The sequence below is a fragment of the Myotis brandtii genome, unplaced genomic scaffold, assembly GCF_000412655.1.
Source record: "Myotis brandtii unplaced genomic scaffold, ASM41265v1 scaffold4, whole genome shotgun sequence".
Lineage (NCBI taxonomy): Eukaryota > Metazoa > Chordata > Mammalia > Chiroptera > Vespertilionidae > Myotis > Myotis brandtii.
The window spans coordinates 2,477,824-2,505,744 of NW_005365371.1; the positions used below are offsets into that span (position 1 = coordinate 2,477,824).

A 27,921-nucleotide genomic window follows, 5' to 3' on the forward strand; every position below is an offset into this window, starting at 1 on the left:
TATGTGTAAAATGTTTTACTATAAATGTCCTTTTAAGGACATTTGAAAGTGACAAAGAACTGAAATTATGATCCAAATTTTACCTTTCGTTCACTTAAACTTTTCCACTTCATTGATTCACTATCCATCAAGTAGGTATGATTTAATCTAACACCTTATCGAGTTTGGGGGGTGGGGGGACGACGAGGGGGAAGAACAGCCAGTACTCTAAAAAAAATTTAAAGTCCTATCCAAACATAGACACACACACACACACACACACAGCCATAAAAATCTTTATACTTCTTTTGAGTAAGACTGACAACACACTAATTCAAGTGACTTCATTTTTTTCTTGTAACCTTCAGAAGGTGGGAGAAATACCAGGTAGAGTATCTCCTGACCTGCCTCCCTGTTCCTAACCATTCAAGAAAAACTGGCATGGAGGGAATGGATTAGTAGACTGTCAGTGGTGTTATTCTGCATAATTGGCCAAAGCACCATGTAGATAAAACCCGGGTCATAGGATTAAGCTTTGCAAAGGCCAATTAGTTTATATTTGTCCCAAGGACTGTACTCCTAACTGCAGACAACTTTCTAACAATGCGTTCTGCTGGTCACATGATAGGGGACTCTATAAAAATGAAACTACCTTCACCAATGTGAAAAAAAATCCCATATATGATATGGTAATAGAATCATATCTGTGAAGAAGAAAAAATCACATTGGTTCTTAGCTGTATGTTAAACATTTCAAGTCTAAAATATTGAATAAAAATCTTATCTGTAAAGAAAAAAAGATCACATATATTATTGTGTCAAACACACTTCAGCTTAAAATATCGGACGACGGTACAGCTGACTCCTGCATTTGAACTGCCCAATAGCATCTACACAAAGCTACTGTAAAGGCTCTGCTAATTGTTACCCAATTTGTGTAACAAAACTGTTAATTCTATAAACATCTTTTCTCTTCATATTAATCTACATACTAGAATTTTTAAATATTTACCATTAGTTATTTGATTCAGAATGTTCAGAATGTTATGAAATTATTCATAAAACTGTATTCTGTATTTTTTTTATTTTTCAAACAGCCAGTGTCCACATTTAAAATGCAGAATTTGCAAATATAAATTAGTCTAATAATTCAATTAAAAATAAAACAAAACAATTTCCTTTAACATCACAATACATAAAAAGGGTATTATAAACTCTAAATGGCAAGGTTAACTATATGACAATGCCAGAAGCTGTGAAACTCATTAAACCTCTTAATGAATAGGTCAGTTTAAAGAACATTTCTATGTTCCCAAGATTATGCATGAAAAAAGATTTCATGTAGTATAGAGGCTCAGCAATTCATTCATGGCATAATGTGAGGTCAAGCAAGATTTTATTTTTACAATAACAATAAAAAATACATTTAAACAAAAAAGCCCTCCCAATTGTTTAAAAACAATTCTATTTGGAGGGTAAAATATATTTTAAAATATATTGACTTACCGAATTTCAATTGTCAGGCTGCTGACTACTGATATGAAAGTTTGTATTTAAAAATATCACAAATATCTTTTTAACAGTGAAAATTTCAATGTGATAAGATTCATTGCAAAGCAATTTTCACCTGAGTAGATTTTGAAATTTAGTGCGCTCATGTATTTGGGGGAAGGAAAGATCCATTTGTATCAGATAATAAGTTTGTAGTTGATTCTTTCACATTTATTTCACAGAGCGTCAAAAGAAACATTTGCTGTGACTTTCCCAGGACACATGATACCTCCCTTTTCCCTGTAAATTTGTTCTGGCATTTTACGAATTCTCAGTATCCATATTTCCATTTAGTTACCCATTCGAGCATAGCAACTCAGTTCATTCAGTTTTATACAACAGTGTCTATATTATGTACATGTTTAATTATCAACAGGAAATAAAAAATAAAAATTTACAGTGATTGAGAAAGGGTCAGAAAATGAGATAGGAATAGTAATACTGTATAATCAGAATATCCTATTATCCTACCAGTTTCAATGACAGGGTTTTTCCTTTATTAGTTGAAATACAAAGAAGGCATAGGGGATCCCAGGAAAATAACACTATATCAGAAAATTCAACGTGCTTCACCATCAGGATTTCCATCACACATTTAATTTCTTCTGTACAATTGTTATAAACTTGTTTTTCTCTTCAAAATCATTAGATTTCCAGGTTAAATTCAGCACTACACAGTATGCCCTTTAAGTAAAATGAGGTTACCTGCTTTATTTGGATACCAAGTTCCCTTCCAGACAGCATTAAAATGAAGACAAGACTACACAGATAAAATCCAGTATAATTCAAATCCAACAATGAAAAATTTCCCCCATATTGTTGCAAAATTCTTTCTACTGAAATGCTCTGCTACAATAAAAAGCATACATTACATATAAAAGATACCAGTGTACTAAAAAGTGACAGAAGTGAACTAGCAAATCCTTCAAAGCACATTTATATAAATGACTAGCATTTAAAAACATTTCTCCTATAAAATGTAGGTCATATACATTTAAAAATTGGCGGTTTTATTTCTAAAGCAGTGATGTGTGTGTTCAAATAGTTAGCTGTTCTGTACAGTATAATATCTACTGAATTCAAACTACAATAGGTTTGTCTTCCTTTGTTATTTAAGTTGAATAAGTTCATCTGATCAGCTGAGAAATCAAGCTTGAAAAATAAGTATCTAAAAATCAAAGTAGAAAGTTTAGAATTATTGAAATGTAGATATGAAATATGAAGAGAACTATTTCACAATGGAGCTGAAGTCACCTCAAAACTTATGGGCTTGAATCTAAAACAGAAAAACAAATATTAAAATTCAAAGCAAACCACGTTAGGTAGCAGTACAGAAGCAGGAAAAAAAAATACAACACACCCCCTTCCTTCAGTGTGATGGGCACTAAGTTTTGCGGTCTTCCTCCATCTTGCAGAAGAGTGGTAAGGCCATTCAATGCTTAGTGAAAGTGAGTACAGATGAAGTCAGATTTAGCCTGTCTCCCCTGCAACTTCAATTATGCTGTGTAAACAGTGTTACGTTCCAATAGGAGGAACAATGGAATTTGTTTATAAAAACTGATTAAAGATAATCATTATTAAATGAAATAAGGATAATCAATAACTCTGAAATGCTTTTTAGAACTTTCCTGATGCTACTTGTAAAGTTAGCACTGCTATGTATTATTGCTTACATACAGTACAACATCATATGCCTTCTAACATAAAGAGTACTGTGATTTGTTTGTACATATTTACAGATTCTTAAAAACAAGCTGTAAAAACATTACATACTTTCAGACAATACAAATTAGCACATTGGTACTCACTTCAAAACAAATGGAATGCATAACATTAATAAACATCATAAAGGAAGACACATAAAAGTCCTTGATTGTCAAGACACGTTTATATATAAACTCTAACTGTGCAGAATTAAAGATTCAATCATAGGTACATCCTTATTTGATGAACCATATTTACAGCATGGTATTGCATAAAAAAATAAAATAATGTTTACAGGGTTTTACTTTTTTATCCATTGGATTAAAGAAAGCAACAAACATAACAAGAAATGTTTGTCTGCTTTAGTTTGTTTCCTACCAAAGTTTAAGTGAATAAAGGAAACATACGGTTTTTATTTGCAGAAGATAGCAAAAACAACTGGAAAATTATTTCCCTGAAATAAAGTAATTTGAAACGGAAAAAGTTTAAATTAAATTGCAGAGTCAAAAAGTTTCTCACTGATTATAATAGTGCTTCAAGTAAATATACTGTGAAAAAACGAGTTCTAGTTTAAAACGTTCTAAGTCTAAGAAATGTAGCATTACAGTAATGCCTACTTTTAAAGTTTCCCGGCGTTTGTTTTTGTTTTTAAACAGCCCTTTAAAAGCCCAAATTAATAAAATGAAACAAGTGGCAAAAGATCTAACCTAGCTGGCACTTCACGTTTCTCTCACCTGTGGAAATGAAAACCTCCCCTGAGCACAGCCTTTAGCCTTTCTCTCCAAGAGAAAAGGACCCGACCACTGACAGTCCTCAGCCAGAGCTAAAAGGATGGATTTTATGGCATCAAGTAGAAAACTTGCAGGTAGGTCCAAAATAGCTACTCAAATAGTCTGAACCAAACGAAATGTGTGCAATAAGTTAAAAAAAACACAAAATACTTTTAGAATATGTGCGAGAGATATTACCTCATCTAATGCAATCTGTTTCCAATCTTCAAATGCAGGTCCTAAGTGAAAAAGCACCTCATTCACACTGACCAAAGGTTGGAGGGGGTAAAAGCATGTTTCAAAAGAACAATTTGCTCACTGAAAGTAATGAGAAACACAAATTGCAAAAGGATACCTCATATCCTCGATATTCTGATCTAAAGCAGCACAAAAGGCTACTTGCTTTCTCTGCTAATTGCCCAGATAAAAATTAAGTAACTTTCTAAACCAAATTGGGAAACCCACAATGCTGAGATGTTTACCATGTGATAATAGGACAAGGTAACTCTGGTAGGCATTCAGAATTTCACAGTAAGAGAATAACTATACTTAAAGTCAGTCAGTTATGCCAAGTATCACTTATTGCAAACATGTTTATAATGTGGTAGAAATGTCTGCTATTATACAGATTTAAAGAAATGTGCTGAACACAGGAATGCAAAACCTGAAATTCTGCTTGCTTAACTCCCATTTTCAAAGGCCTTTCTTCGTTAGCTTACCCTAACTACTCAGCAGTAGAGTCACATTCTAAAAACTGTGCTGCTGTTAAAACAAACTAACAAAAATCTTTATACTGCACCAAGAACTACATCAAGTTCTCAATAGATCAAAAATTTGATCAGGCTCAAAAAATAACTCAGGAAATAAATGCCTACTATCATCAAGTAGTCCTGTAAGAAAAGACCAATCCTATCTAGGGAGAGCAGTTCCATTTGCACCATCTCACCTGAATGAAGCTTTCCTGCGACTGTGATGTGCAACATAACACACACCATTTTTAAGAGTCAATAATGGCAGAACATTTTAAATATCTACTTCAAAGAAGTCTTGAAAAATCTGCCAGCAAAGAAAGCTGTCAAGTGGAAAAATGAGTATTTCAAGCAAAGCTTAATAACCAAAGTGTAGAGGAAACCACATTAAAGATAATTTATAGTCCTTATTATAAAAACACCAATATGTTCAAAATAACTGAAAATATATTTATGGTGGATATTTCTTTGTTCCCTTTCTTTATGAGAACAGTCTTGGGATAATATTAAATAGAAGAAAAAATAATTTAAATGTATAACATTCTATACTGAAACAAAGACTACAGACCTATAGGGCCAATATAAAAGTTAAAATGGAAATTAACAACAATAAAGTTTCATTTTCCAAGGCTATTAATTTTAGATTATCATTGGTACTCTATCAGTATGTGCATTATGACAAAGATGGCTACTGGTACTATGTCAGTATGTGGGTTATGCAAAGATGGCGAAAACTTCTTTAAAGAAAATGAAAAGTTGGAACAAATAGGATAATAGAATCTATAAAACTAATGTTATTTTCCAAAAATTAAAACTGTCCAAAGTGTAACTCAAACCATCATTCTTCAGAAAAGTATATATGTATATATAAAAGCACTATTTATTGTACCATGCTGTATTATTTTAAGACAAAGTATTAAAAATAAAACATTCGTAGTATAAGGATAAAGTCTGTAGTTTATTTAGATTTTGAAATGCAACAAAAAGTTTCCGATCACTCATCTAGCTGAAAAAGAAACTGTAGTTACTAGAATTAGTAAACACTTTTGGTTTGTAAAATAATAATGAACAGTGTTCATTAAAAATTAACTCAAGATAAAATAAGCAATTAAAATGCCCATTTCTTTAGTTCCTCTGGATACTGTTTAATTATCCAATCTATAAAGATTCTAGAGAGAAAAGGATTAAACCAAGTTTTACAGTTCCAAAGATACCCAATTTCCTTTTATTGCCAAAAATTAAAATTGTCAATTATGAGATGATTATGACACAACCATATCAAACCTAAAAATCTAAATCTTTTTTTATTTTGAGAAATCAAAAATACCAAATAGATTCTAAGTGCTCTATGTTAACTGAAGTGTATATGTAAAGTAAAATACAATTAAGTTTTAAAACGTGGAATATACATTTGTATAAGCATTATGTTCTTGGGAATGTAATCTACAGAATATCTTCTTACTAAAACTTCAAAATCTTGATACCTGCACATGAAAAATCATAAAAAATATCTAGGTACAACTGTACAAAGAAACTGACACCAATATGCATACTTCCATAGAAGTGAATGCTTCAAACATTATGTATTTTGGTAAAACTTTTGAAAGTATGCATATTTTAAAAGTAACTAGGCTTTTAAATAGTGGAGTCTTAGACTATAAGATTTTTATTACTTTTTTCCTTAAAAAAAAAAAAAAAACAACAACATGTCAATATAATGCAAAATAAAAATCAAGGGTATATGGCATGTCATTCTTTTTAAAAGGGTGGTTTCCTGGTTTCTTTTCCCCCCACAGGACACACTAATTTATTTACGCCATAATCTCTTGACATTTAAACGTTTGAGTTCACTCTGTAAAGTATAATCAAATTCCCTGCTGAAGTGCAATGACTATGCTGAAAAACTTAAACAGTATGAATAAATTTCACACAATTACTAATCTCCTAAGAATGTACAATGTTATCAGTTAGGAAACAATTGTGCGAAAGTCTTTTTTTTTTTTTTCCTTTTAAATGTGGTGTAGGTGGAATAGCAAGTTTCTGATCTAAAACAAGTAATGCATTGCTTCTATAAAGGTGACAACATGTAAGGCAGTTCAAAGAATGCTGACTAACCAAACAAAACAGTTATTGGTTTATCTTGCTATTCATATCAGCTTAACTTGTTATATCGCATTGCTCTTAAATCTGTACAGCACTCCATTTTACACAGAGTAACCCCACTCTTGATTATTCTGTTCTAAAGTGCCAGTATTATTTACACACTTTTTTTTTTTTTTTTTTTTTTTTTAGCCAAAATTCTTTTTTTTTTTTTTTTTTTTTTAGCCAAAAGTCTGGCCAGTTGTGGCATCAGGTGAGGATGTCATCCCAGCTCTATCATTTACATTCACCAAGGGAAATTCGGGAAATTCAGCACTTGTCCCTGGTCCCCGAAGGTTCACCTGTCCATTGGCAGTGCTAAATTGAGTAGCTATTCCAGCTCTTGATCCGTGATATGGAGCACGGAAGGGCTGTTCAAAGGAGCTCATTTGGTAAGCTTGGTGGACAGGCTGAGCCTCAGCTTTCTTCTGAGAAGTCACTTGATCCAAAAAGTCCTGTGTTGATGTGGCAGAAGCATGGTTTGTCTCATCACCTGAAAAGGGAAACGAGTGCTGTGAATCACCAACTATTAGTCCAAAGTGGGACTTATCTGGAGTTGTTCTTAGTGGAGAATTCATTCCTGATCGAAAGCTATTGATGGGCATGGCTGCATAGACTTGCTTGTCTATGGAAGAGAATGCTGGCTGACTTGGAAGGGTCTGGTTATCAGTCACAAAGTTAAGGCTCGGGCTATTCAAATAGGCATCATTTTGGCTAGTTCTGTCCAAAGCCTGCTGCAGAAACTTTGAATATTCCTGCAACATGTTGGCTTTATCTGATGAGGATGCTTGGGAGCTTGATCCAACATTCTCTGACTGGGTGACCTCAGGTACTTCTGAAGAATTTATTGATATGCTAGAAGTCACCTCTGTGTCCGAAACACTGAATGATATCTCATGCTGTCCATTAGCTTTATGGGAATAATGATCCAAAAGGGTCTGTAGTACCTCATCCGGAATAACATTTTTGTCATGATTACTCTTAATCTCCACATTCAGTGCCTGTGTATCTAATATGGATGCTGTGGTACTTTCATCGATGACACTTGCCACAGCTGCTTGTGTTACAGAAGGCTGAGAGGCAATGGTACCCACATTCAGCGCATACTCCCTACTACTGTTACTTGCTGCTTGAAGGTATCGCTTCTTCTTCAAAAACTGCATGGCATCATCATAATTAGTGCTGCTATGCACAGGTTTACTGGGACCCTCTTGTAAATTATCAACCTGATCAATGTCAGCATTGCCCTCTGAGTCCAGTAAAGCTTGTTTATCCACAAGTTCAAAGGCATACTTTGAAACTTTGCTCTCCTCATATGTGGATAAAGGTGAAATTGTTTGATTTTGCTCCAGTGGCTGTTTCAGACTTCTCTTACTGTTAATTTTTTTGAGAACCAACTTAGGTGGATGTATTTCTCCTGATGCATCTTCTAAATGCGATCCCCCAACGGAAGAATGTGGCATTTCAACAGCATACTCTGCTACCATATACTCGTCTTTTACTTTAGTACTTGAAGAATAAAGAGGCAAATAATCATTTTTGTCTTTCTTCAGATCAGATTTGTCCAAAGCACTCTCTTTGTCCATCCCAGATTTTTTCTCAGTTTTCTGCCTTTTCTTTTTTGGCAGTGAGTTATCTTTCGGTGATGTAGAAAAGCCAGAATCTTCCTCAGATGTCAGAAGGCCACCTTTGATAGCACATCTGTTCAGTTTTTTGTCATGATTTTCATGGCACATACGTTTATGTTTCAATACACGATCTGTTCTGGAAAAATACTGTTGAATTCAGAGTTTGGTAGTGAGTTTTTTGTTTTAGTTTGTGTTTTTGGCCAACCAAGAAAAGAAAAGAAAAGAAAAAAGCAATTAATATAAAGATAGACGTAAGTATATTAATATAAGCAATTCCAAACTAATTTTGCTGAGCCAATCATCTATAAAAATTTAATCAACAACAGTTAGGAAGTTCTTCAAGTAGATCTAGTAGTAACAGTTTTTAATTTATTAGAATTATTTTATAATTTAATTTAGGATAGAAGAATTTTCAAGTGTCAATCATATCTCAATAAAGTGGATTTTTAAAAAAGAATTTCAGCCCAGCCCCCCCCTCTCTCTCCTTTCTCCCTCCTTCCCTCCCCCTTCTTTGCTGTCTAAAAATCAATTTTAAAAAAGAATTTTAAACCACCTCTTACCTGTAAACAGTATTCACACTGGTAAGGTTTTTCTCCACTATGAGTTCTCTTATGCCTTTCCATATGATATTTTTGTATGAATCTCATACCACATTCATCACAGCGAAATGGCTTTTCACCTAGTACATGATATAGAAAGTTTACAACAAAACAAATACTGTAAACTAACAAATTATTTTAACACAAGACTCTCTAAATAAATGGCTTTTGAGAGCTGTCACACTTGGCTCTTTTTAACTGATAAAAAGTCTCCCCTATAATAAAGATACTGTCCCATTAAATTTTTCAAATAATATTTTGCTTTATAAAAATGAAAGAGATTGGCTATGCCATTGAAAAGAAAAAACTAAAGCAGACATACTCAATTTCCCTGCCTTTCAATTATGTGCATATATAACATACTCTTTTCCATGGAGACCAGTAGAACCGGAACTTATAGCAATATGAACACTCTTTCAGTGAGTGGCTTATGTTTCTAATCCTTTTCTCAATCATACAAAACAATATTTTAAAAGAATTTTTGAAAAAGGAAATGTTACCCATACATAGTCCAATACAATTCTTGGGTACAACCATTTTAATTTTACATTGTTTAAAAATATACTTGTGGTTAAATGGAATTGGAATCCTAGGAAAATACTCTTAAAAATCTAATTTACTAAAACATAAGAAGAGCTTAGCTTAGACACTATCTCAAAAGTAAAGTCTGATTCTCTTTTTCTCAACTCAAACCAGAATTTCTGATGTCCCTTTGGGAATGAATTAAATGAGCACTGTTAAACTGGACACACACGCACACACACATTTTAAAAATCTCATGAAGAATCCTTAGCTATAAGGAACCATTACTATGGAGATCTAAAATTAAGTTTTACTTCTAAAACCACAGAGGTACCAAGGCACTTCAATGGGAAAATAAGAGTTTTTTCAACAATGATACTGGTACAATCTGATACCCACATACAAAGGAATGGAGTGGGACCTCTACCTCACCTCATACACACAGTTAACTCAAAATGGATCACAGACCTAGATGTGAGAACTAAAACTATTAAATAAAACTTGACCTTGGGTTAGGCAATGATTTCTTAGATATGGCACCAAAAGCACAAGCAACCAAGCAAAAATAAGTAGAATGTTATTTCATCAAAATTAAAAACATTTGTGCTTCAAAGGAAACTATTAAGAAAGTGAAAGACAAAATGGTGTAGCTGCCGTGGGATGTGCGAGGACCAGCGCCCCATCTGCACAAGAGTGGCCTTTTTCAGAGTGGGGGTGGAGTTGTTTGGCTGCCAGGGGTTTTACTTATTAAGTAGTTGAATTTATCAATCTTTTCTTTTAAGGATATTAGATTTTGAGTGTTATTTAGAAAGGTATTTCCCATTCTAACTTGCCCACACATTTATAGCTTCATTTTTTACATTAAATCTGATATATCTGGAGTTCATCCTCAGAGAGAATGTGAGGTACAGATAATAGTTTGTTTTCCCATATGGCTATCCACAGTTTTCCTAACCCACTTATGAGGTGATCTTTTCTTAATCCCATTTTTTATCATAATCATACACTAATAAGTTCCATGGGTCAATTTCTAGACTTTCTATTCTGTTTCATTGGTCTGACTATTCATAACCCAGAACCAACTTTATATTTGTATACAGTGTATGAATACATAGCATATACATTAAAAATGGTAAAGCTTACTGTATGTAAATTACACCTTAATTTAAAATAATGGAAAAAAGTCTAAAGTCAACAAAACATAGTTCCTTTAAGATGGAAAAGCTACTGAAAATATAAACTATATGCATTATCTATAAAAAGCATCATAAGGAAAAATCGTCAGTTATTTTGCATAATAAAACAAATCACTATTAGCCCATTATCCTCCAAAAGATCAAAACTTTAAAACTCATGGGTGAATAAATATGGTACTAGGAACTTATTGAAGTTCCCTTTTGATTATTTCAATTTCTCAATGAAATAGGAAGCAGGCTGAAAGTGAGATGGTAAAAGAAAATCCTGGAGGTTTATGGAAAGGAGAGAACATAAAATATGTTTTGAAGAAAGGTTGGCAGCTTTTCTGTAAAAGATCAGACAGTAAATATTTTAGACTTTGAGGGTCATACAACTTTGGTCACAATTACTCAACTCTGCTATTGTAGGGAGAAAATAGCCACAGATACTACATAAAGGAAAGGGTATAGCTATGTTCCAATAAAATTTCAGTTACAGTAACAGGCAGCAGGTGCAACTGGCCCATGGGCTAAAATATGGACCACATCTAGATGAGTGGGAGACTGAATGGACTAGAAACAAGTGATTTCCAGTAGGCATTTAGGGTCTACTTAAAGTGACCCTAATACAACATAGCTTTGTTTTATTCCAGAGACGGAAAGAGTTAAAGTTCCCAAAGCTGCAATTTAGCCAAGTGTGTACTATGTATGAGAGAGAGCGAGCAAGGGATATGTGTGTAAGCGAGAATGATTATGATAAACAAAGACTGCTGAATTTAAACTGGGTAAGGAAAGTGATGAAAATACAAGGAAAACAAGGATAGTGAAAAGGAGGCAGAATCGCTGGATTGTAGGTTTTCATGGAGACAAAAGATTGTTGAAGCCTAAGTATTTGAAGGATGAGCAGGAATGACAGGGGGTAGTGCATGGAAAATGAGAAAATTTAAATCACGAAGATTTAAGGTAGTCTAAGGTGTGACCAAGAGGAGGGAGAATCAATAGCAAGATCACCAACAAACAGAGGTCTGAAAACTGAGAACATCCAAAAAATAAACTTTGACAGGGGTTGGCAAACTTTTTTTTTTTTATAAAGGGTCAGATAGTACATATATTAAGGTTTGTGTGCAAGAGGTCAAATCAAGGATATTGTATACATACTCAAATAACGAGAAAAAAAACACAAATTTTTACTGATGAAATTCAAACTACAATAATTTTAAGATTGATGGTAACAAAATAAATTTTTTTTTTTTTAGAATACAAATGTCCTAATGAGAAGACTGGAATTATTTTTATGAGAGGAGGTAGCATTTTTTCAAATTGGGGTTTTAAGTTAATGTTCCTATCATCTGTCAGTTGCAAATGTTTATCTGCTAATACTTATCTGCATAAGATTTTACATATTCTATCTTTGAAACTGCCTTGTCAAAAAGACAGGTACTGAAAACAATCCATAAAAACGTATCTTTAATTAAGAATTATCACTTGGAAGGCATTTATAGAAGTCTATTAGATTCTTCTCTTGATATTTGCCTGTTAGCCTGCTATTACATTGCAGATTAATTACTTCCAAATGAAGGTTAGGTGGAATTACAATTTAATGGATTTTGAAATATGGACCTGCATCAAGGTCCAAAAACTGATCGAAGTTGTAGTTTGAGCTTAGAAAGTATATCTATCCCATATTTGTGTGGGGATGGAGGTTTTACTTCATGTTGCAACTTGTAATGAGGGAAGTGTATAAAGCAGCATTTTGTGATTCAATAACCTTAGGAGCTGTCAAAATATCTTAACCACAGTAGAAGTTTCACTGTAAGCACTGTTTTCTCCTTCTTAATGAAGTCAACTAAGAAATATTTCAATAAGAAATATTTTTAAGTCTTTAGGAAAAGCTAATTTCCAAAGCCCTTCTTCAGTGCTCAATAATAGTGGTTGAGAGTGGTTCTTCTCATTCAGAAAAATTTTAACACTTTTTCTACACTCAAAAACTCCAAATAAAATTTTACCAATTCAAAGCTATTAAGCTGCTGTAGAGAATATCCAGTTTTCCATAAGAGACAAACATTAATGAAACCAATGATGGGTAAATCCCCTAGAGCAAATGAAGTTTACAGTTGACACTATTGGGTGCAATGACACATAATATATTCAAATGTTTTCCACAAAAAACTGCTCAGGTAATATAACAAATATTCATGTTTTAAATGATTTACATTTTCTCAAGCTTTGTAAATTAGTCCAATTAAACTTTTTTCTGCTCCACACATTTTTCCGTCAGTTGTGACACATCTTAGCAGAATCCATTTCAGATTATACTGAAATAATGTTTATATCATGTATTCTTTTTAAGAAAAATAATTATTGAGCTTTAATTCATACAGCATGCAATTTAATGAGTTAAAGTGTATAATTCCTTTTTAAAAAGATTTTTGTCTATACTTGTTCCACAGAGGCTAATTCTTTAGTCATTCAAACTTAACCTTGTCTCCTTGGATGAATAAAACTGAGTAGTATTGATAATAGCTGTCAACTCACTAAGAGCCAAGGAAACCACTTGGAATTGTTTGTCTTGTTTTTTAGTTCACTACTGAAGTTATTCCATGTAAGATTTCATCTGAAAATCTGGGCTCCACAATAAAAGCTTAAAAACCATTATCCTTTACCAGTTTTACTCCTTTAGTTCCTTCTGATCACACTGTTATTAAATTTCATCTAGATTTATTCTTCCTTTGAAATGTCTTTCTATCCATTTCATTCAGCTTCTAGTCTTAATGTATTGTTCATAAGTTCAGGCCCTCATTAGAGTATGATAGTGGTGCTCCTAAGAAATCTAATAAAAGCAATTGTTTCAATGAGGACGAAAAAATAATGATTGAGATTAGTTTCAGAAGTTACTTTCCTGTAATGGAAAAAAGTATTAATAGCTAATTAATTAGTCTAAAACACAAACACTAACTAGCAAATAAATCCATACTGTTACCAAAGTAGTAGCTTCAAATCACAATTCAGCACAATGATTTAATGTAAAGTTTAAGTTTATACACAATATTCAGGAACACATTTACCACCTAAGAACTGTCATCCGAAATGTAAAAACAATGCATATGTAACAGCTTGGAAATACAAAACATTACATGAAACACAAGGGGCAAAATGACCAAAAATGCTATTATTCTGCTAAAATGGCCATTGTCTATTTTTTGGTTGCAATCTTTCTCTTTTTAGTATCATAAAAAGCTAGGTAACACCGGCTAGCCACTGAGCAAATTCTCCTACTAAATAATAACCCAGAAGTCTCAGAAATAAAGCAGAGCACCAAGCAATGTTTTTGGTAGGTAGCTTCCATCCCTCTCTTCTCCACCCTTGCTTAGCATCTCCTAAACAACCACCCCTCAAATTTGTCTCCTGCCTAGTCCCTAACATTTAGGTCCATGGCTTCTGCCTAACAAAAACCTCTGCATTTGTCACTGAATTCTAAAATTTTAAAATAATCTTTCAGTTCCAAGTTCCTGAGTCCACTGTCCATTTCTCATACAATAAAATGTCTTAACTAGATAGTATATCTATAATAATAAAAGGGTAATATACTAATTAGACTGGGAGATCGGACATCTTCTGACCGTCTGACTTCCTTCCGGACAAAGCCACAGTAGTGGGGGCCGAAGCAGAGGCGGTTAGGGGCGATCAGGCCAGCAGGGGAGGGCAGTTGGAGGCTATGAGGCCGGCAGGGAAGGGCAGTTGGGGCCATCAGGCTGGCAGGGGAGTGGTTAGGTGGCGATCAAGCCAGTAGGCAGGCAAGCGGTTAGGAGCCAGCGGTCCCGGATTGCAAGAGGGATGACCCTGTGGGATGGGGCCTAAACTGGCAGTCGGACATTCCCCGAGGGGTCCCGGATTGGAGAGGGTGCAGGCCGGGCTGAGGGACCCCACCCCCCAGCACAAATTTCGTGCATTGGGCCTCTAGTTTTTCTATAAGGACAATGTTAGATCTTCTCAAGATTCTAGAATTATAGGTGATCAGACTCAGTGTCCCTCCCCTCTACCCTATGATAAAAAAAACTAAAAGGTAGGTGAAGTAGGCAAGAACATATCTGATTGATTTTTAGGGATGAAGAGAATTCCTCCATTAGATAAGCACAACAGGCCTATGCAGAATACTATTTCGTTTCAAAAAATAGTAATAAATGTGTTGTTCTCTTTGTGTTGGCATTCATTTTATTTTTCACAATGGCACTTTTTAAAATTTTAAGTAATTAATCTACAATCTGGTCAATTCCCCAAGGTAATTAATTGAAAGTTGACATAATATATTTTCTGGAATAACTAAAAATGCACACTGAAAGTTTTTGCTCAACAGCATTCTTTAAGCACCCTTAGAAAGTCAAAATCAGCCCTGCTGGAGTGGCTCAGTTGGTTGAGTGTTGTCCTGTGCGCTGAAGGGTTGCCAGTTTGATCCCCAGTTGGAGCACGTACGGAAGGCAACCAATCGATGTTTCTTTCTCTTTCTCTCTCTCTCTCTCTCTCTCTCTCTCTCTCTCTCTCTCTCTCTTCCTCTCTGTATGTCTTCAGGTGAGGCTTAAAAAAAGAAAGTCAAAATCAAAACAGATAATAAAACATAGGTAAAGAAAAATCCATTAAAGACCTCTCAAAAATTTACAGAGGGATAAAATTATATGGGGAAAGAAATGAATAAACTTTTGGTTTTTTTGTCTATCAGTTTTTTTCATACCGCTGTGAGGAGGAGACAACACAGAGCTCCACAGGAAATAAAGAGTAGGAAGTACTCCCATCAACGATCAATGATGCAAACAGCAAAAACGTGGAATGGGAGACAAGCTGGATAGAGAAATAACTACATTAGGATGTCAAACCCTATGACCTACATTCGCTTCTTAACAGTTTCATGAAGTAAGATTCTCTCCAAAAGATCTACAGAAGAGCAAAACAAGTTACAAAATATGTAGAAGCTATTATCATCATTGTGGCTGCTTTCAAAGGAAGTCAAGACACTCATAAAATTCAGATGGGGGTTGAAAACATTTAAGCATTTTTGAAAAATAGGAACTCTTCAAAGATAACATCTAAACATCTTAAAAATATCCAGAATAAGAATGAATTACCTTGATAAATAAATTTAATTTCCCTAAATATTCTAAATTCTATTTCATCATAACTGTGTCCAAATCAGATAGTACATTTTGTCAGCCACTCTTCCACCAAAGGCTCAAATGAAATGTATGAATTCTGCCCTAGCCAGTTTGGCTCAGAGGATAGAGCATCGGCCTGTGGACTGAAGGGTCCCAAGTTCGATTCTGGCCAAGGGCACATGCCTGGGTTGCGGGCTTGATCCCCAGTGGGGGGTGTGCACGAGGCAGCCAATCAATGATTCTCTCTCATCATTGATGTTTCTATCTCTCTCCCTCTCTTCCTTCTTCTCTGAAATCAATCTATAATAATAAAAGTATAATATGCTAATTAGCCTGGACAGCTGAATAACCTTCCGGATGTCATTCCAGACATCCTTCCAGACAAAGCGATGGCGGTGGGGGCAAGGCAGAGGTGCTGCCATGGCGGGTGGGGGCCATGTTAGAGGCAGTTAGGAATGATCAGGCAGGCAGAGTGGTTAGGGGTGATCAGGCAGGCAGGTGAGCAGTTAGGGGTGATCAGGCTGGCAGACAGAGTGGTTAGGGGTGATGAATCAGGCAGACAGAGGAATTAGGAGCTATCAGGCAGGCAGGAGAGTGGTTAGGGGCAATGAGGCAGTCATGCAGAGTGGTTAGGAGCCAGTGGTTCCAGATTGTGAGAGGGATGTCCGACTGCCGGTTTAGGGATTGGGCCTAAACCAGCAGTCGGACATCTCCTGAGGGGCCCCAGATTGTGAGCGGGTATAGGCCGGGCTGAGGGACCCTACCCCCATGCACAAATTTTGTGCACTGGGCCTCTAGTAAAGAAATTTTAAAAAAGTATGAATTCTGAGTTTGTGCCATTAAAAGTCAAATGAAAAACTTTATCAACAACAAAAAATTTTGACATTTGAATCCTTAACGAATTCAAGATTTGAAAGACATAATCAACATTCAATTGGGTTCTGAATTAATAAATAGAAGTAGCTACCAAATGGCAGCTTCAAATATTGGAGAATCGTGAAGGTCTTCAGGCATTTGAGTTCAAGGAAGTAACTGGGTGTTTTCCCTAAAGAATATGGTGTGAAAGGAATTGTAAAACAAAGCATTAGATCTAGACTCAAATGTTTTATGCTTTATCTTTTGTAGAATGTAAAATAATTTGGGGAGCAGGGAAGGAAGGTCCCATATTAAAGGAAGGCAAACTAACAAATGAAAGAGTAAAGAAACTTACTTTTGTTCTAGACTAACCATGTTTTTTAAAGTGCAAAAGTACTTTTTAAAAAAATCCAAAACATCAAAAATAAAAAACTACTCTGAGAGTAATGTTTTTGTAAATTAGGACATCCTGTTAAAGTTAAATTTGGGTTGTCCTTTTTCAGCTCTTTTTCTGAAAATCAGTGCATCCTATACCATTCAAAAATGAAGATGATCCAAAGTCCAGAAAACATAACTTTCTTTGTTTCACTGTACTATTCAGTGGTTTCCAAGTTTTACCTACTGCCCATAAACTGGTCAAAACTGAAGTAATACGACATTCCTTGAAGCTTAACAATGCTGTTTCATTTGTTTAAATTTTAAGTAAACTTAACTAATAAATTTGCAATTAGCTGCATAAATTATAATTTTTCATATTAATTATCTATATATATAAAAAGCCAGTGACCTGAACGCTGGGGAAACCGGTATCAATGATGCCCACTGCGGCCAGAGAAACGGCCGATCAGGGGGTGGGCCTGGCCAGCCAACCTCCCGCAGCCCCTCCCCCCCAGCCAGCTCTGCCCCCCAGTGGGCCCCCACCACCCCAATCGGGGGTGGGGCTGGCCAGCCAACCTCCCGCAGCCCCTCCCCCCCAGCCAGCTCTGCCCCCCAGTGGGCCCCCACCACCCCAATCGGGGGTGGGGCTGGCCAGCCAACCTCCCGCAGCCCCTCCCCCCCAGCCAGCTCTGCCCCCCAGTGGGCCCCCACCACCCCAATCGGGGGTGGGGCTGGCCAGCCAACCTCCCGCAGCCCCTCCCCCCCAGCCAGCTCTGCCCCCCAGTGGGCCCCCACCACCCCAATCGGGGGTGGGGCTGGCCAGCCAACCTCCCGCAGCCCCTCCCCCCCAGCCAGCTCTGCCCCCCAGTGGGCCCCCACCACCCCAATCGGGGGTGGGGCTGGCCAGCCAACCTCCCATGGCCCCTCCCCCAGTCCAATTCAGGGGCAGGGCCTGCTGGCCAATTGCCACGGCCCCTCCCCCCAGCCGACCCAGCCCGATCAGGCCATGATTGGGGTGGGCTTGCCAGCCAACTTCTCCCTGTCTCCTCCTCCCGACAGGCCTGGCCCCGATTGGGGCTGGGCTGGCTGGACACCGCCCCCATGCAAGAATCCGTGCACTGGGCCTCTAGTAGTTAACAAAACAGTTAAAAATTTCCAGTTTTCTTCACAAAACAATAATATTCTTCCAACAAGGGAGTTAAATGCCCTGGTATTTTATAATAGTTACAGGATAAGTTTGATACTCCTTAGATGGGCATCAAGGCTTGACAATATAACTCTAAAATCAAGCCTTCTAGTCTTAATCTCATTACTACTCTACCCACTCCTTTCTGCTCTACTCAGAATGGCCATTTACATGTTGTCCCTCTTGCCCGTGTCCACCCCATACCAGCTGGAATTTGTTCTTACTCCTACATCCTCAGTCTTTATTTCAGGCAGGCATACCCAATAACCCACAAGCCATAAGGCCAGGTCCAGAAGTGACTGCTCTTACCTTAACAAAATAAAAACCTCTGTTTAAAACCAAAAGTTTTTGTGAGCTGAAAATGTTCTTGGTGCTAGATCTACCCTTTCAATAGCATACTGGTTAAAAGCATGAACTTTGAAGACCTGGACTGTGACATTAACCAGTTGCGTACCCTGGAGTAAGTCACTTAATCATTTTGACCCATAAGTTTTCTTATCTGTAAAAAAAAATTAATTAATTAATTAATAATAATAATTGTACCCTTCTCACAAGACTGCTGTGAGGACAAAGATAGTTTATGTATTGTGGTTAATAGAGTGCTTGGCAGAGAATAGGTACTCAATAAATTTGACAGTACTATTAGGTTTGTGATCATGATGACTTCTTGGGAATTTCTGGCACTTTTTTGTCCCACTCAAACACACTATTTATTTTGTTAAAGTCAAGCACAATGATCTATTGAGAGGTAAGTAGTAAGTGTCAAGCATGAAATCTGTGCACGTTTTCCACACTGAACTGCAGGATAAAAGCCACAGGCAATAGCCCTGACTGAAATCTTGCTAATACAGAGCATTCCGTAACTGAGCTATGACAAGGGTAAGGAATCAGGAATTTCTAGTTTTTTAACTATCTTGAAGTACCTGCCTCCATCTGGTTCTTCATCCAGTATATCTGACACTCTGCTTGTCTTGTTATCCAGCATCTATAATTATCCTGATGTCTGCTTGTCTGATTTTTAAGTTGCTACTCTCTGTGTGTTTCTGAATTGATGTCTACCACCAATTTACCTATCCGTTCCCAGATTCCCAACATCAGTGCACTCCCGATTTTTCTCCTGGCCCTGGCTTCCATCATGCTTCTGCTCTACCACCTACAGTTCCTGTGGTGACACCTGACTCCCACGTAACACAGGGGAGTAATTATAAAATCTAAATCTACCTCATAGGGCCAGTTACGTTCTACCTCTTCCATGAAGCCACCAAGCTGAATCCTCAATTGTCTAGCTCATCTCAACTGCTAAAGCACCAGTTCTGTACTACTTTATACGATTTGTCAAGTTGTGTATTCACTCAATGATGATACATAAATAAGAATGAGACCACTTCTGGAGATCTGTTAAACTAAAAGACTTGTCAAAACAAAATGGTAAGCAATTTTTTTTTTTAAAATACAGGCACTATAAACTAATAAAGAACATTTTACATGAATCTGAGGGGAACGGTTACTCACACACACAAAATACACATAGATACTTAACTGAAAACTAGGCAACTTACATTATAAAGCCTCTTTGATTCTCCACATTTCAGTTCTAATGCATAATGTTAAAATAGAGTTAATTTTCTGGATGACTCCCACCCCCCTTTCTCCGCCCCCACCCCCCAACACAGAAAACCTTTAAGTATGGTACAGTGTTTTATTTATAGGTGTATGTATGATTTCTTTTTTATCTTTACTGAGATGTTTGTTATATAGTGTGCAATTTTTATGTGTAATCAAATCTTTTAGTGTGAATTATTAACAGTTTTGCAGAGGAAAAAAAAATCTGGTTTCTGAAAGCTTTGTTAAAGCAGAGAATGTCAGTCACAGTAATCTGTACCTCCCTGCTTAATCTTTCTTGGCAAGCTCTGTCCATGCCAGTGCTGTCTGGCTTCAGCAGTCACAATGCCAGGAGCTCACACTATAGGCCACGCTCTCAGTAGCACAAACAGGATTCAGTTCCTTCATCTTCCAAAGAGTTAAACCCTAACTAGGACTGTAACATTTTCTCTTAATAGGACTACTTCATTAGAGCTAATAAACCATAAACTAGGGTATCAAAATAACGAGAAGAAAACCATAATTTACAGTAATAACTGAACCATACTGAAGGAAATACAAAGTGTTGAGCTAACTAAGTCAAGGGTGAATCAACATTCTCTCTGACTCCACCCACTAGGCCAACTAGTTTAAAAAATAATAATGCAGCTGGGGGTTGGGGGTGGGTTTAACAAAAAAGAAAAAAAATAATAATGCTATTATTCAGCTATTTAACATAGTTGTGAGCAAAAATCATAGTCAAGAGGGAAAAGGGATAATATATGTTTTTAGACATGAAACACGCTTACTCAGAAGATGTTTTCTAGTGTTTCTTACTACATTTTTAGCTATAAAATTGTACGATTTTCCTCTAGAAAAGAACATAACTGGGTATATGTCATTCTAACCTTCTATATATGTATTTGAAAATGCAGAAGAAAAGGCCCTTTAGATAAAAGTACCTGATAACAAAGCAAATATTCCAGTGATGATGAATGTTTAACCTTGGTGTGTACCTGAGCAGTAATTCTGACCCTAAACAAAATGATCGATTAGGATCATTATGTTCAACCTTCACTTCAAGTCCTCACCTTCTCTCCCATATCCCCAAACATATCATAAGCAAAAGATCTACAATATATTCACAAGACATAAATTTCCCATAACTGCCAAAAATAGCAATCCCAAGGATATCCCATTTTGACAGTTTTCAATGCCTTATGCTAAAGAAATAAAGCTTTAACCAGAATTTCAAAGATCAGCCTTGAGATGAAAAAGTACTCTCACTTAAAGTGGTATTTTGTAGACTAGCCTAAATTTAGGAAAGAGAAGGAAGGAAGTGACAGTCTGTACAGACTGAGTTTAAAATTTCTATTTGAAAACCAAATCAAGCTAGGTTCTTGGTTTTTAAACACCACAGAGAATTTCTTTATTGGTGGCAAGAGCAGCCAACCAGGTAATGATTTTTAATCATGTTGTAAATGGAGGAGAGAATGGGCTTGGGGCTGGGAGACTGCATGAGACAGGGTAATAAAAAGGATGAGGGAGGCCATAAGGAGAATAGAACCTGTAAGAACTAGTAATTATTCTCAGCACACAACCTTTGAGAATCAGTTGATAGGTGACAGGTTATTGGTGGCAAGAGCAGCCAACCAGGTAATGATTTTTAATCATGTTGTAAATGGAGGAGAGAATGGGCTTGGGGCTGGGAGACTGCATGAGACAGGGTAATAAAAAGGATGAGGGAGGCCATAAGGAGAATAGAACCTGTAAGAACTAGTAATTATTCTCAGCACACAACCTTTGAGAATCAGTTGATAGGTGACTCATTATCTTCTTTACAATTTAAAATAGATAAACATATGCAAATAAAAAACATATGCAATAACTAATTACTTCAATGCATTCTTCTAAACTAAGAGCCTATAGAGAGAAAGACTTGACATGGCCAACTTAAAGGCAGGATGCCCCTCCAAAAACAAAAGCTATTTAAAACATGAAAGAACAGTAAGAACAAAAAGATAAATGGAGATTATATTTGTGGTTCTAAATATCTATTCCCAGATAAGTATAGCTTACAGGTATCTTGATTATAATACAAAAATATCTTACTGTCTTCAGAAAAGTCTTTGTAATAAAAGGCTAATATGCAAATAGACCAAACAGTGGAACAAACGGTTGCTATGGTGTGCACTGACCACCAAGGGGTAGATGCTCAATGCAGGAGCTGCCCTCTGGTGGTCAGTGTGCTCCCACAGGGGGAGCGCCACTCAGTCAGAAGCTGGGCTCACAACATCCCCAGAGGGCTCCCGCCAGGCTGAGGGAACCCTCCCTCCCCGCCCCCCCGAGTGCACAATTTCATGCACCGGGCCTCTAGTAGTCTATAAGAAGAATCAAGAAAAGAAGGAAAATCTAGTCCCCTTCTATCAGTAGTTCCACCTGGAAGGTGATGGGGGAATGACACAGGACCAATGGGGTAAAATTAAAAGTCTCTTCAAAAGAAACTTCTCTATGTTAAGGAACGATACTGACTGGTTTGCCCTGATTCCTCTTAACTCCTATCTTCTTCTAACATATTCTCTTTAACATGGGAACTCCATACTTTGTTTCAGCCCCTTTTAGAGGTTACCAAATTCACAGGAAGCCTTAGTAGCAGAGCAAGAAAAACGAAAAAAGGCCAAAAGCAATTGTTCTGCTTTGAGTCCCATTCAGCATTGGTAGTGATCTTAAATATGTACTCTGGAGTCACAGAGACCTACACAGGAATCTTGGCTCCATCATATACTAGAGCCTATCTGCTCTCTCCTCTATTCTCCTTTTCCAAAAATAAATGTATAGATAAATATTTAAAGTATTTTGTTTTTGTTGTTGTTTTTTAACCTTTTTATTTATACACAAAAATAAACTCAAAATGGATAAAGGACTGAAACATAAGACAGGAAGCCATAAAAAATTTAGAAGAATCCATAGGCAGCAAAATATCAGACATACGTTGTAGCAGTATTGTTACCGATACAGCTCCTAGGGCAATGGAAACTAAGGAGAAAATAAACAAATAGGACTACATCACAATAAAAAGCTTCTGCACAGCAAAAGAAACCATCAACAAAACAACAGGAAAGCCCACTGCATGGGAGAACATATTTGCCAATGCTGTTTCAGACAAGGGTTTAATCTCCAAAATCTACAGGAAACTCATACAACTTAACAAAAGGAAGATAAACAATCCAATCAAAAAGTGGGCAATGGACCTAAATAGACACTTCTTGAAAGCAGACATACAGAAGGCCAAGAGACATATGAAAACATGCTGAAAGTCACTAATTATCCGAGAGATGCAAATCAAAACAACAGTGAGGTACCATCTCACGCCTGTCAGAATGGCTATAATGACAAGTGCTGGAGTGGATGCGGAGAAAAAGGAACCCTCGTGCACTGCTGGCAGGAATGCAGACTGGTGCAACCACTGTGGAAAACAGTATGGAGTTTCCTCAAAAAGTGAAAAATGGAACTCCCATTTGACTCAGTAATCCCACTTCTAGGAATATATCCCAAGAAATCAGAAACATCAATCAGAAAGGACATATGCACCCCTATGTTCATAACAGCATAGTTTACAATAGCTAAGATTTGGAAACAACCTAAGTATCCAACAGCAGATGAGTGGAATAAAAAACTGTGGTACATCTGCACAATGGGACACTAAGCTGCTATAAAAAAGAAGGAACTTTTACCATTTGCAACAACATGAATGGAACTGGAGAGCACTATGCTAAGTGAAATAAGCCAGTCGGAGAAAGATAAGTATCATATGATCTCACTCATTTGTGGAATATAATGAACAGCATAAACCAGTGGACGGCAAACTCATTAGTCAACAGAGCCAAATATCAACAGTACAACGATTGAAATTTCTTTTGAGAGCCAAATTTTTTAAACTTAAACTATATAGGTAGGTACACTGTTATTAACTTAATTAGGGTACTCCTAAGGCTTAGGAAGAGCCACACTCAAGGGGCCAAAGAGCCGCATGTGGCTCGCGAGCCGCAGTTTGCCGACCACAGGCATAAACTGATGAACAAAATTAGATCCAGAGACAGGGAAACACCGAACAGACCGTCAAACTTCAGAGGGAAGGCACGGGAGAGGGGGCGGGTGTAGGAGATAACCAGAGACTTGTGTACATGCACATTAGCATAACCAATGGACACGGACACTGGGGCAGTGGGGGCTTGTCCTGGGGGTTGGAAGTGGCCGGAGAGGGGTTGATGGGGGTAAAAGGAGACATATGTAATACTGGGCCTCCTATAGTTTTTGTGTGTTGCCTTCCCCATGTAACCTTTAACAAAGAGCACATTTAGCTCTTCCTCAGGGTACAATAGCATCTATACTAATAAAAGGGTAATATGCTAATTAGACTGGGAGACCGGACATCTTCCAAACATCTTCTGACTTCTTTCCAGACAAAGCCACAGTGGTGGGGGCCGAGGCAGAGGCAGATAGGGGTCATGAGGCCGGCAGGGGAGGGCAGGGGAGGTCAGTTGGGGGTCATCAGGCCGGCAGGGGAGTGGTTAGGCGGCGATCAAGCCAGTAGGCAGGCAAGCAGTTAGGAGCCAGCGGTCCTGGATTGTGAGGGGGATGTCCGACTGCCGGGTTACGCCCCATCCTCGGAGGAATGGGACCTAAACCAGCAGTCAGACATCCCCCGAGGGGTCCTGGATTGCAGAGGGTGCGTGCCGGGCTGAGGGACACCCCCCACCACCCCGTGCATGAATTTTGTGCACCAGGCCTCTAGTTTTGTATAAAACTCTACACCATTTATTACAACACAGTGTCTGTTCATATATATATCTCTACCATTAGAATGTAAACTCCAAGAAAACTTTCTTGTATGACCTCTGTATTTCTAATACCTAAAGAATACTGAAGGCTCAGTAACATTTTGTTGAATGAATGAGTCATCAAAATCTAATAGGTATTAAGAACATACAAAAATAGTTAACCATTTTCACTTATCATTATCTGATCAGGTTTTATTATTACATAGAAATTTAGCTATAAGTCATAATAAAAAAAGTTGTTCTTTTTCCAAAAGTGCCTAATATACTCCCTTCCATCTGGAAGTGACAAATAAATGTTTACTTAAGAAACTGAAATGGGTGGTGTGCATAATAATCTTTGAAAAGTAGAACATCAAAGCATACAAATATGCTGCATAGTTGAAGTTTTATTTAAGGAGATCAGCCACATTCATGCTTCTTGTTAGGGGCCAAGAAAGGTAAGGAAAGTTATTGGGCAGAAAAGGTTGCTTTTCTACATGACAAACTATCTAAGGCTCCCCTTTCACAGGTACTGCAAGTACCATGAGAACACATCTAAATAACAACACCAAGCAGGTACTTGCTTGAGTACTCAATATAGAGAAATATGAAGAACTTAAATATTTTTCATATTCATATACTATCACCATCATTCTCAATTCTATTTAAATGTAAGAATTAAAATTACACAAATTAACCAACTCTACTTTTATATCAGAAAGCAAAACAATGAAAATAAATTCTAAAGAAAAGCTTTTACCATGTTTAGAGACCTCAAAAGTCAAAAGTTAGCAGTCTACTAAATCAAGATTACATATAAAACTAGTAAAAAAAATAAATAAATAAATGTTTGCTCTAATATGGGTTCCTGCCCATCCACTGTGGCTCAGTGATTTAGCACCAACCTATGAACCAGGAGGCCAGGGTTCAATTCCTGGTCAGGGTACATGCCCAGATTGCAGCTCAGTCCACAGTTTGGGGCATGCAAGGAGGCAGCCGATCAATGATTCTCTCTCATCATTGATGCTTCTATCTTTCTCTCCCTCTCCCTTTCTCTCTAAAGTCAATAAAAATATATTTTAAAAGTAAATAAATAAAGTGGGTTCCTTTACATTGACCTTACGAAATATTTGTTTCTAAATCATTAACAACTTAACTGAAAAAGTGAGTTTCCAACTTATTAGGATTACAACTTTCTTGATATAGCAAGGTAAATACATGAAACAGTAAGAAAAAAATGGTATTGCTATCTTAGGGTTCAGACATTTTGCTCCTGTCCCCAATAAATGTAAATGATAATTTTACCTACTATAAACTTATTAAACATCTAAGGAAACAGCTATTTCACAAAAACTTCCTTTTGTCATTTTAAAATTATTTTAAGTTATTAGAAACCATATTTCAAGGTAATTATTAGGCTTGGACACTAAAGCCAAATCTTAATAGTTAACATTGATTTATTAAAAGAAGAAAAAAAGATGAGCTATGATATATACTCTTTAGAAACAAAACCAATCAATGAAAGTGGCAACAAGCTGTTGTTACTCATTAAAAATCCTTCCCTAATCTGAAATGGTAATTTTAATGACCCTAGTAAGGGTGGCAACACTCACCAGTATGAATCTTCTCATGTCTCTGTAGCAGGTACTTCTGTATGAAACGCATGTCACATTGACTACATTGAAATGGTTTTTCGCCTTAAAATAATTTCACATCCACAAATTAGTTACTGGATAAAACACAGTTTATAGTTACTATTTATGAGGAAAGATAAATCTTAGAAGCTCAAATTCTGGAAAATTCCAAATTATCCATACAAATGTTTTAAATTGTTCATTAATTTAACAGAATTTTACAGGTTATCTAGTGTCTTAAATATCTTTTCTTCCTTTTTATCTGCAGAAGACCCACCCACATTGTTCTCTGTGGCCAACCATCACTTTATGCCTTACTTATTTTCTCTAGAACCTTCAGCACTTTCTAAACATCCTTCAAATGTTTCCTCTCTGCTGGAGCTTGTCCTTTTAAGGAAAGTATTCTTTGGTCTGCTCTGTGCAAAGAAACTTTCCAGAAATCCTGAAACCTTCCTTCTTTACTTTCTCCCCTTCATTTACCACACCTTCTTAAAAGAGTTTATCCTGTATCTCAAACGCTTCACTACCCACTTGTGCTTTAACCCTACATTCTACTTTCTTAAAAGCTACTCATTATCTCCTTGCTATTTATTCTAATGTGTTTATTTCTCAGGTCTCTAACCTCTCTGAAGGTTGTACCATTGTTGATCATATTCTGTTTGGTATTCTATTTTTGTCTTCTGGGACAACAGTATTTTCCTAGTTCATCAAAATGACCTTATTACTTTCTCCCCCACCACCCCCTTAATTCAATCTACATGTCTAATCTGTTCCCACAAAGATCTAGTCTTTTAGTTCTGCCCTCTACAACTTCATGTTAATTATCATTTTTAATCTTCGATTCCCAAATTCATATTTCAAACTCTTTCTGGATGTTTTGCCTAGAAAAATAAATGCTGACAGGCTTTCAATAATACATTCTTTAACTGTTTCTCTAGCTAAAATGAACACATTAAGCCATATTAAGTGTCCAATTAAGATTAATTAATATTGCACATCCATGCTAATTGTTTTCTCATTTAAAGTTTTCTCTGGTTTCCTTCCCACATTCTGGCCTTATGAAATCTCTAATTTGAAATGCCAGGTTAGCTATGGTCTTAGGAATGAATGACATTTACACGAAGATGAAAATAGCAAAGGTAATTTTAATGGCCATAAGCCCATTTTAATTCAAGAAATACCTGTATGAATGAAGACATGTCTCTGTAAGTGATAGTTCGTTCTAAAGGCAGCATTGCAGTGCTCACAAACATGAGATTTAGGGGTTTTCAAACCAAGTGATCCATCCTCATTTATTGTAAGAATCTAGTCCAAAAAAAAAAGGGTAAAAACAAAAGAAAGAAGTTTTAAAAACGTAACACTAATTTATAAAAAAGATAATGCCTTTTAATGCAAACAATGGTCACCAATGATTATGAAATATTTTTTCCTAATAATTTTGAAAAGGCTGTTAGAATAATGTTATCATTAACTGTAAAGAACAGTGTGACTCAGAATGGGTAAAGAT

The 27,921-nt window shown here is 36.5% G+C and overlaps 1 protein-coding gene across 5 annotated transcripts in view; it reads right to left on the reverse strand.

Moving 5' to 3' along the window:
• Positions 1 to 1,874: 1,874 nt before the first annotated feature.
• Positions 1,875 to 27,921, reverse strand: part of ZNF148 (zinc finger protein 148) — a 144,610-nt gene continuing 118,563 nt past the window's right edge. For all 5 annotated transcript variants that reach the window (XM_014545259.1, XM_005873127.2, XM_014545257.1 and 2 more), the window contains 4 exons: positions 27,596 to 27,719; positions 26,394 to 26,477; positions 9,081 to 9,199; positions 1,875 to 8,667 (listed from right to left, as the gene is read on the reverse strand). In XM_014545259.1, coding sequence (XP_014400745.1) covers positions 7,075 to 8,667; positions 9,081 to 9,199; positions 26,394 to 26,477; positions 27,596 to 27,719 — 1,920 coding nt within the window. In that variant the 3' untranslated portion in view covers positions 1,875 to 7,074. The remainder of the gene's footprint in view (positions 8,668 to 9,080; positions 9,200 to 26,393; positions 26,478 to 27,595; positions 27,720 to 27,921) is intronic.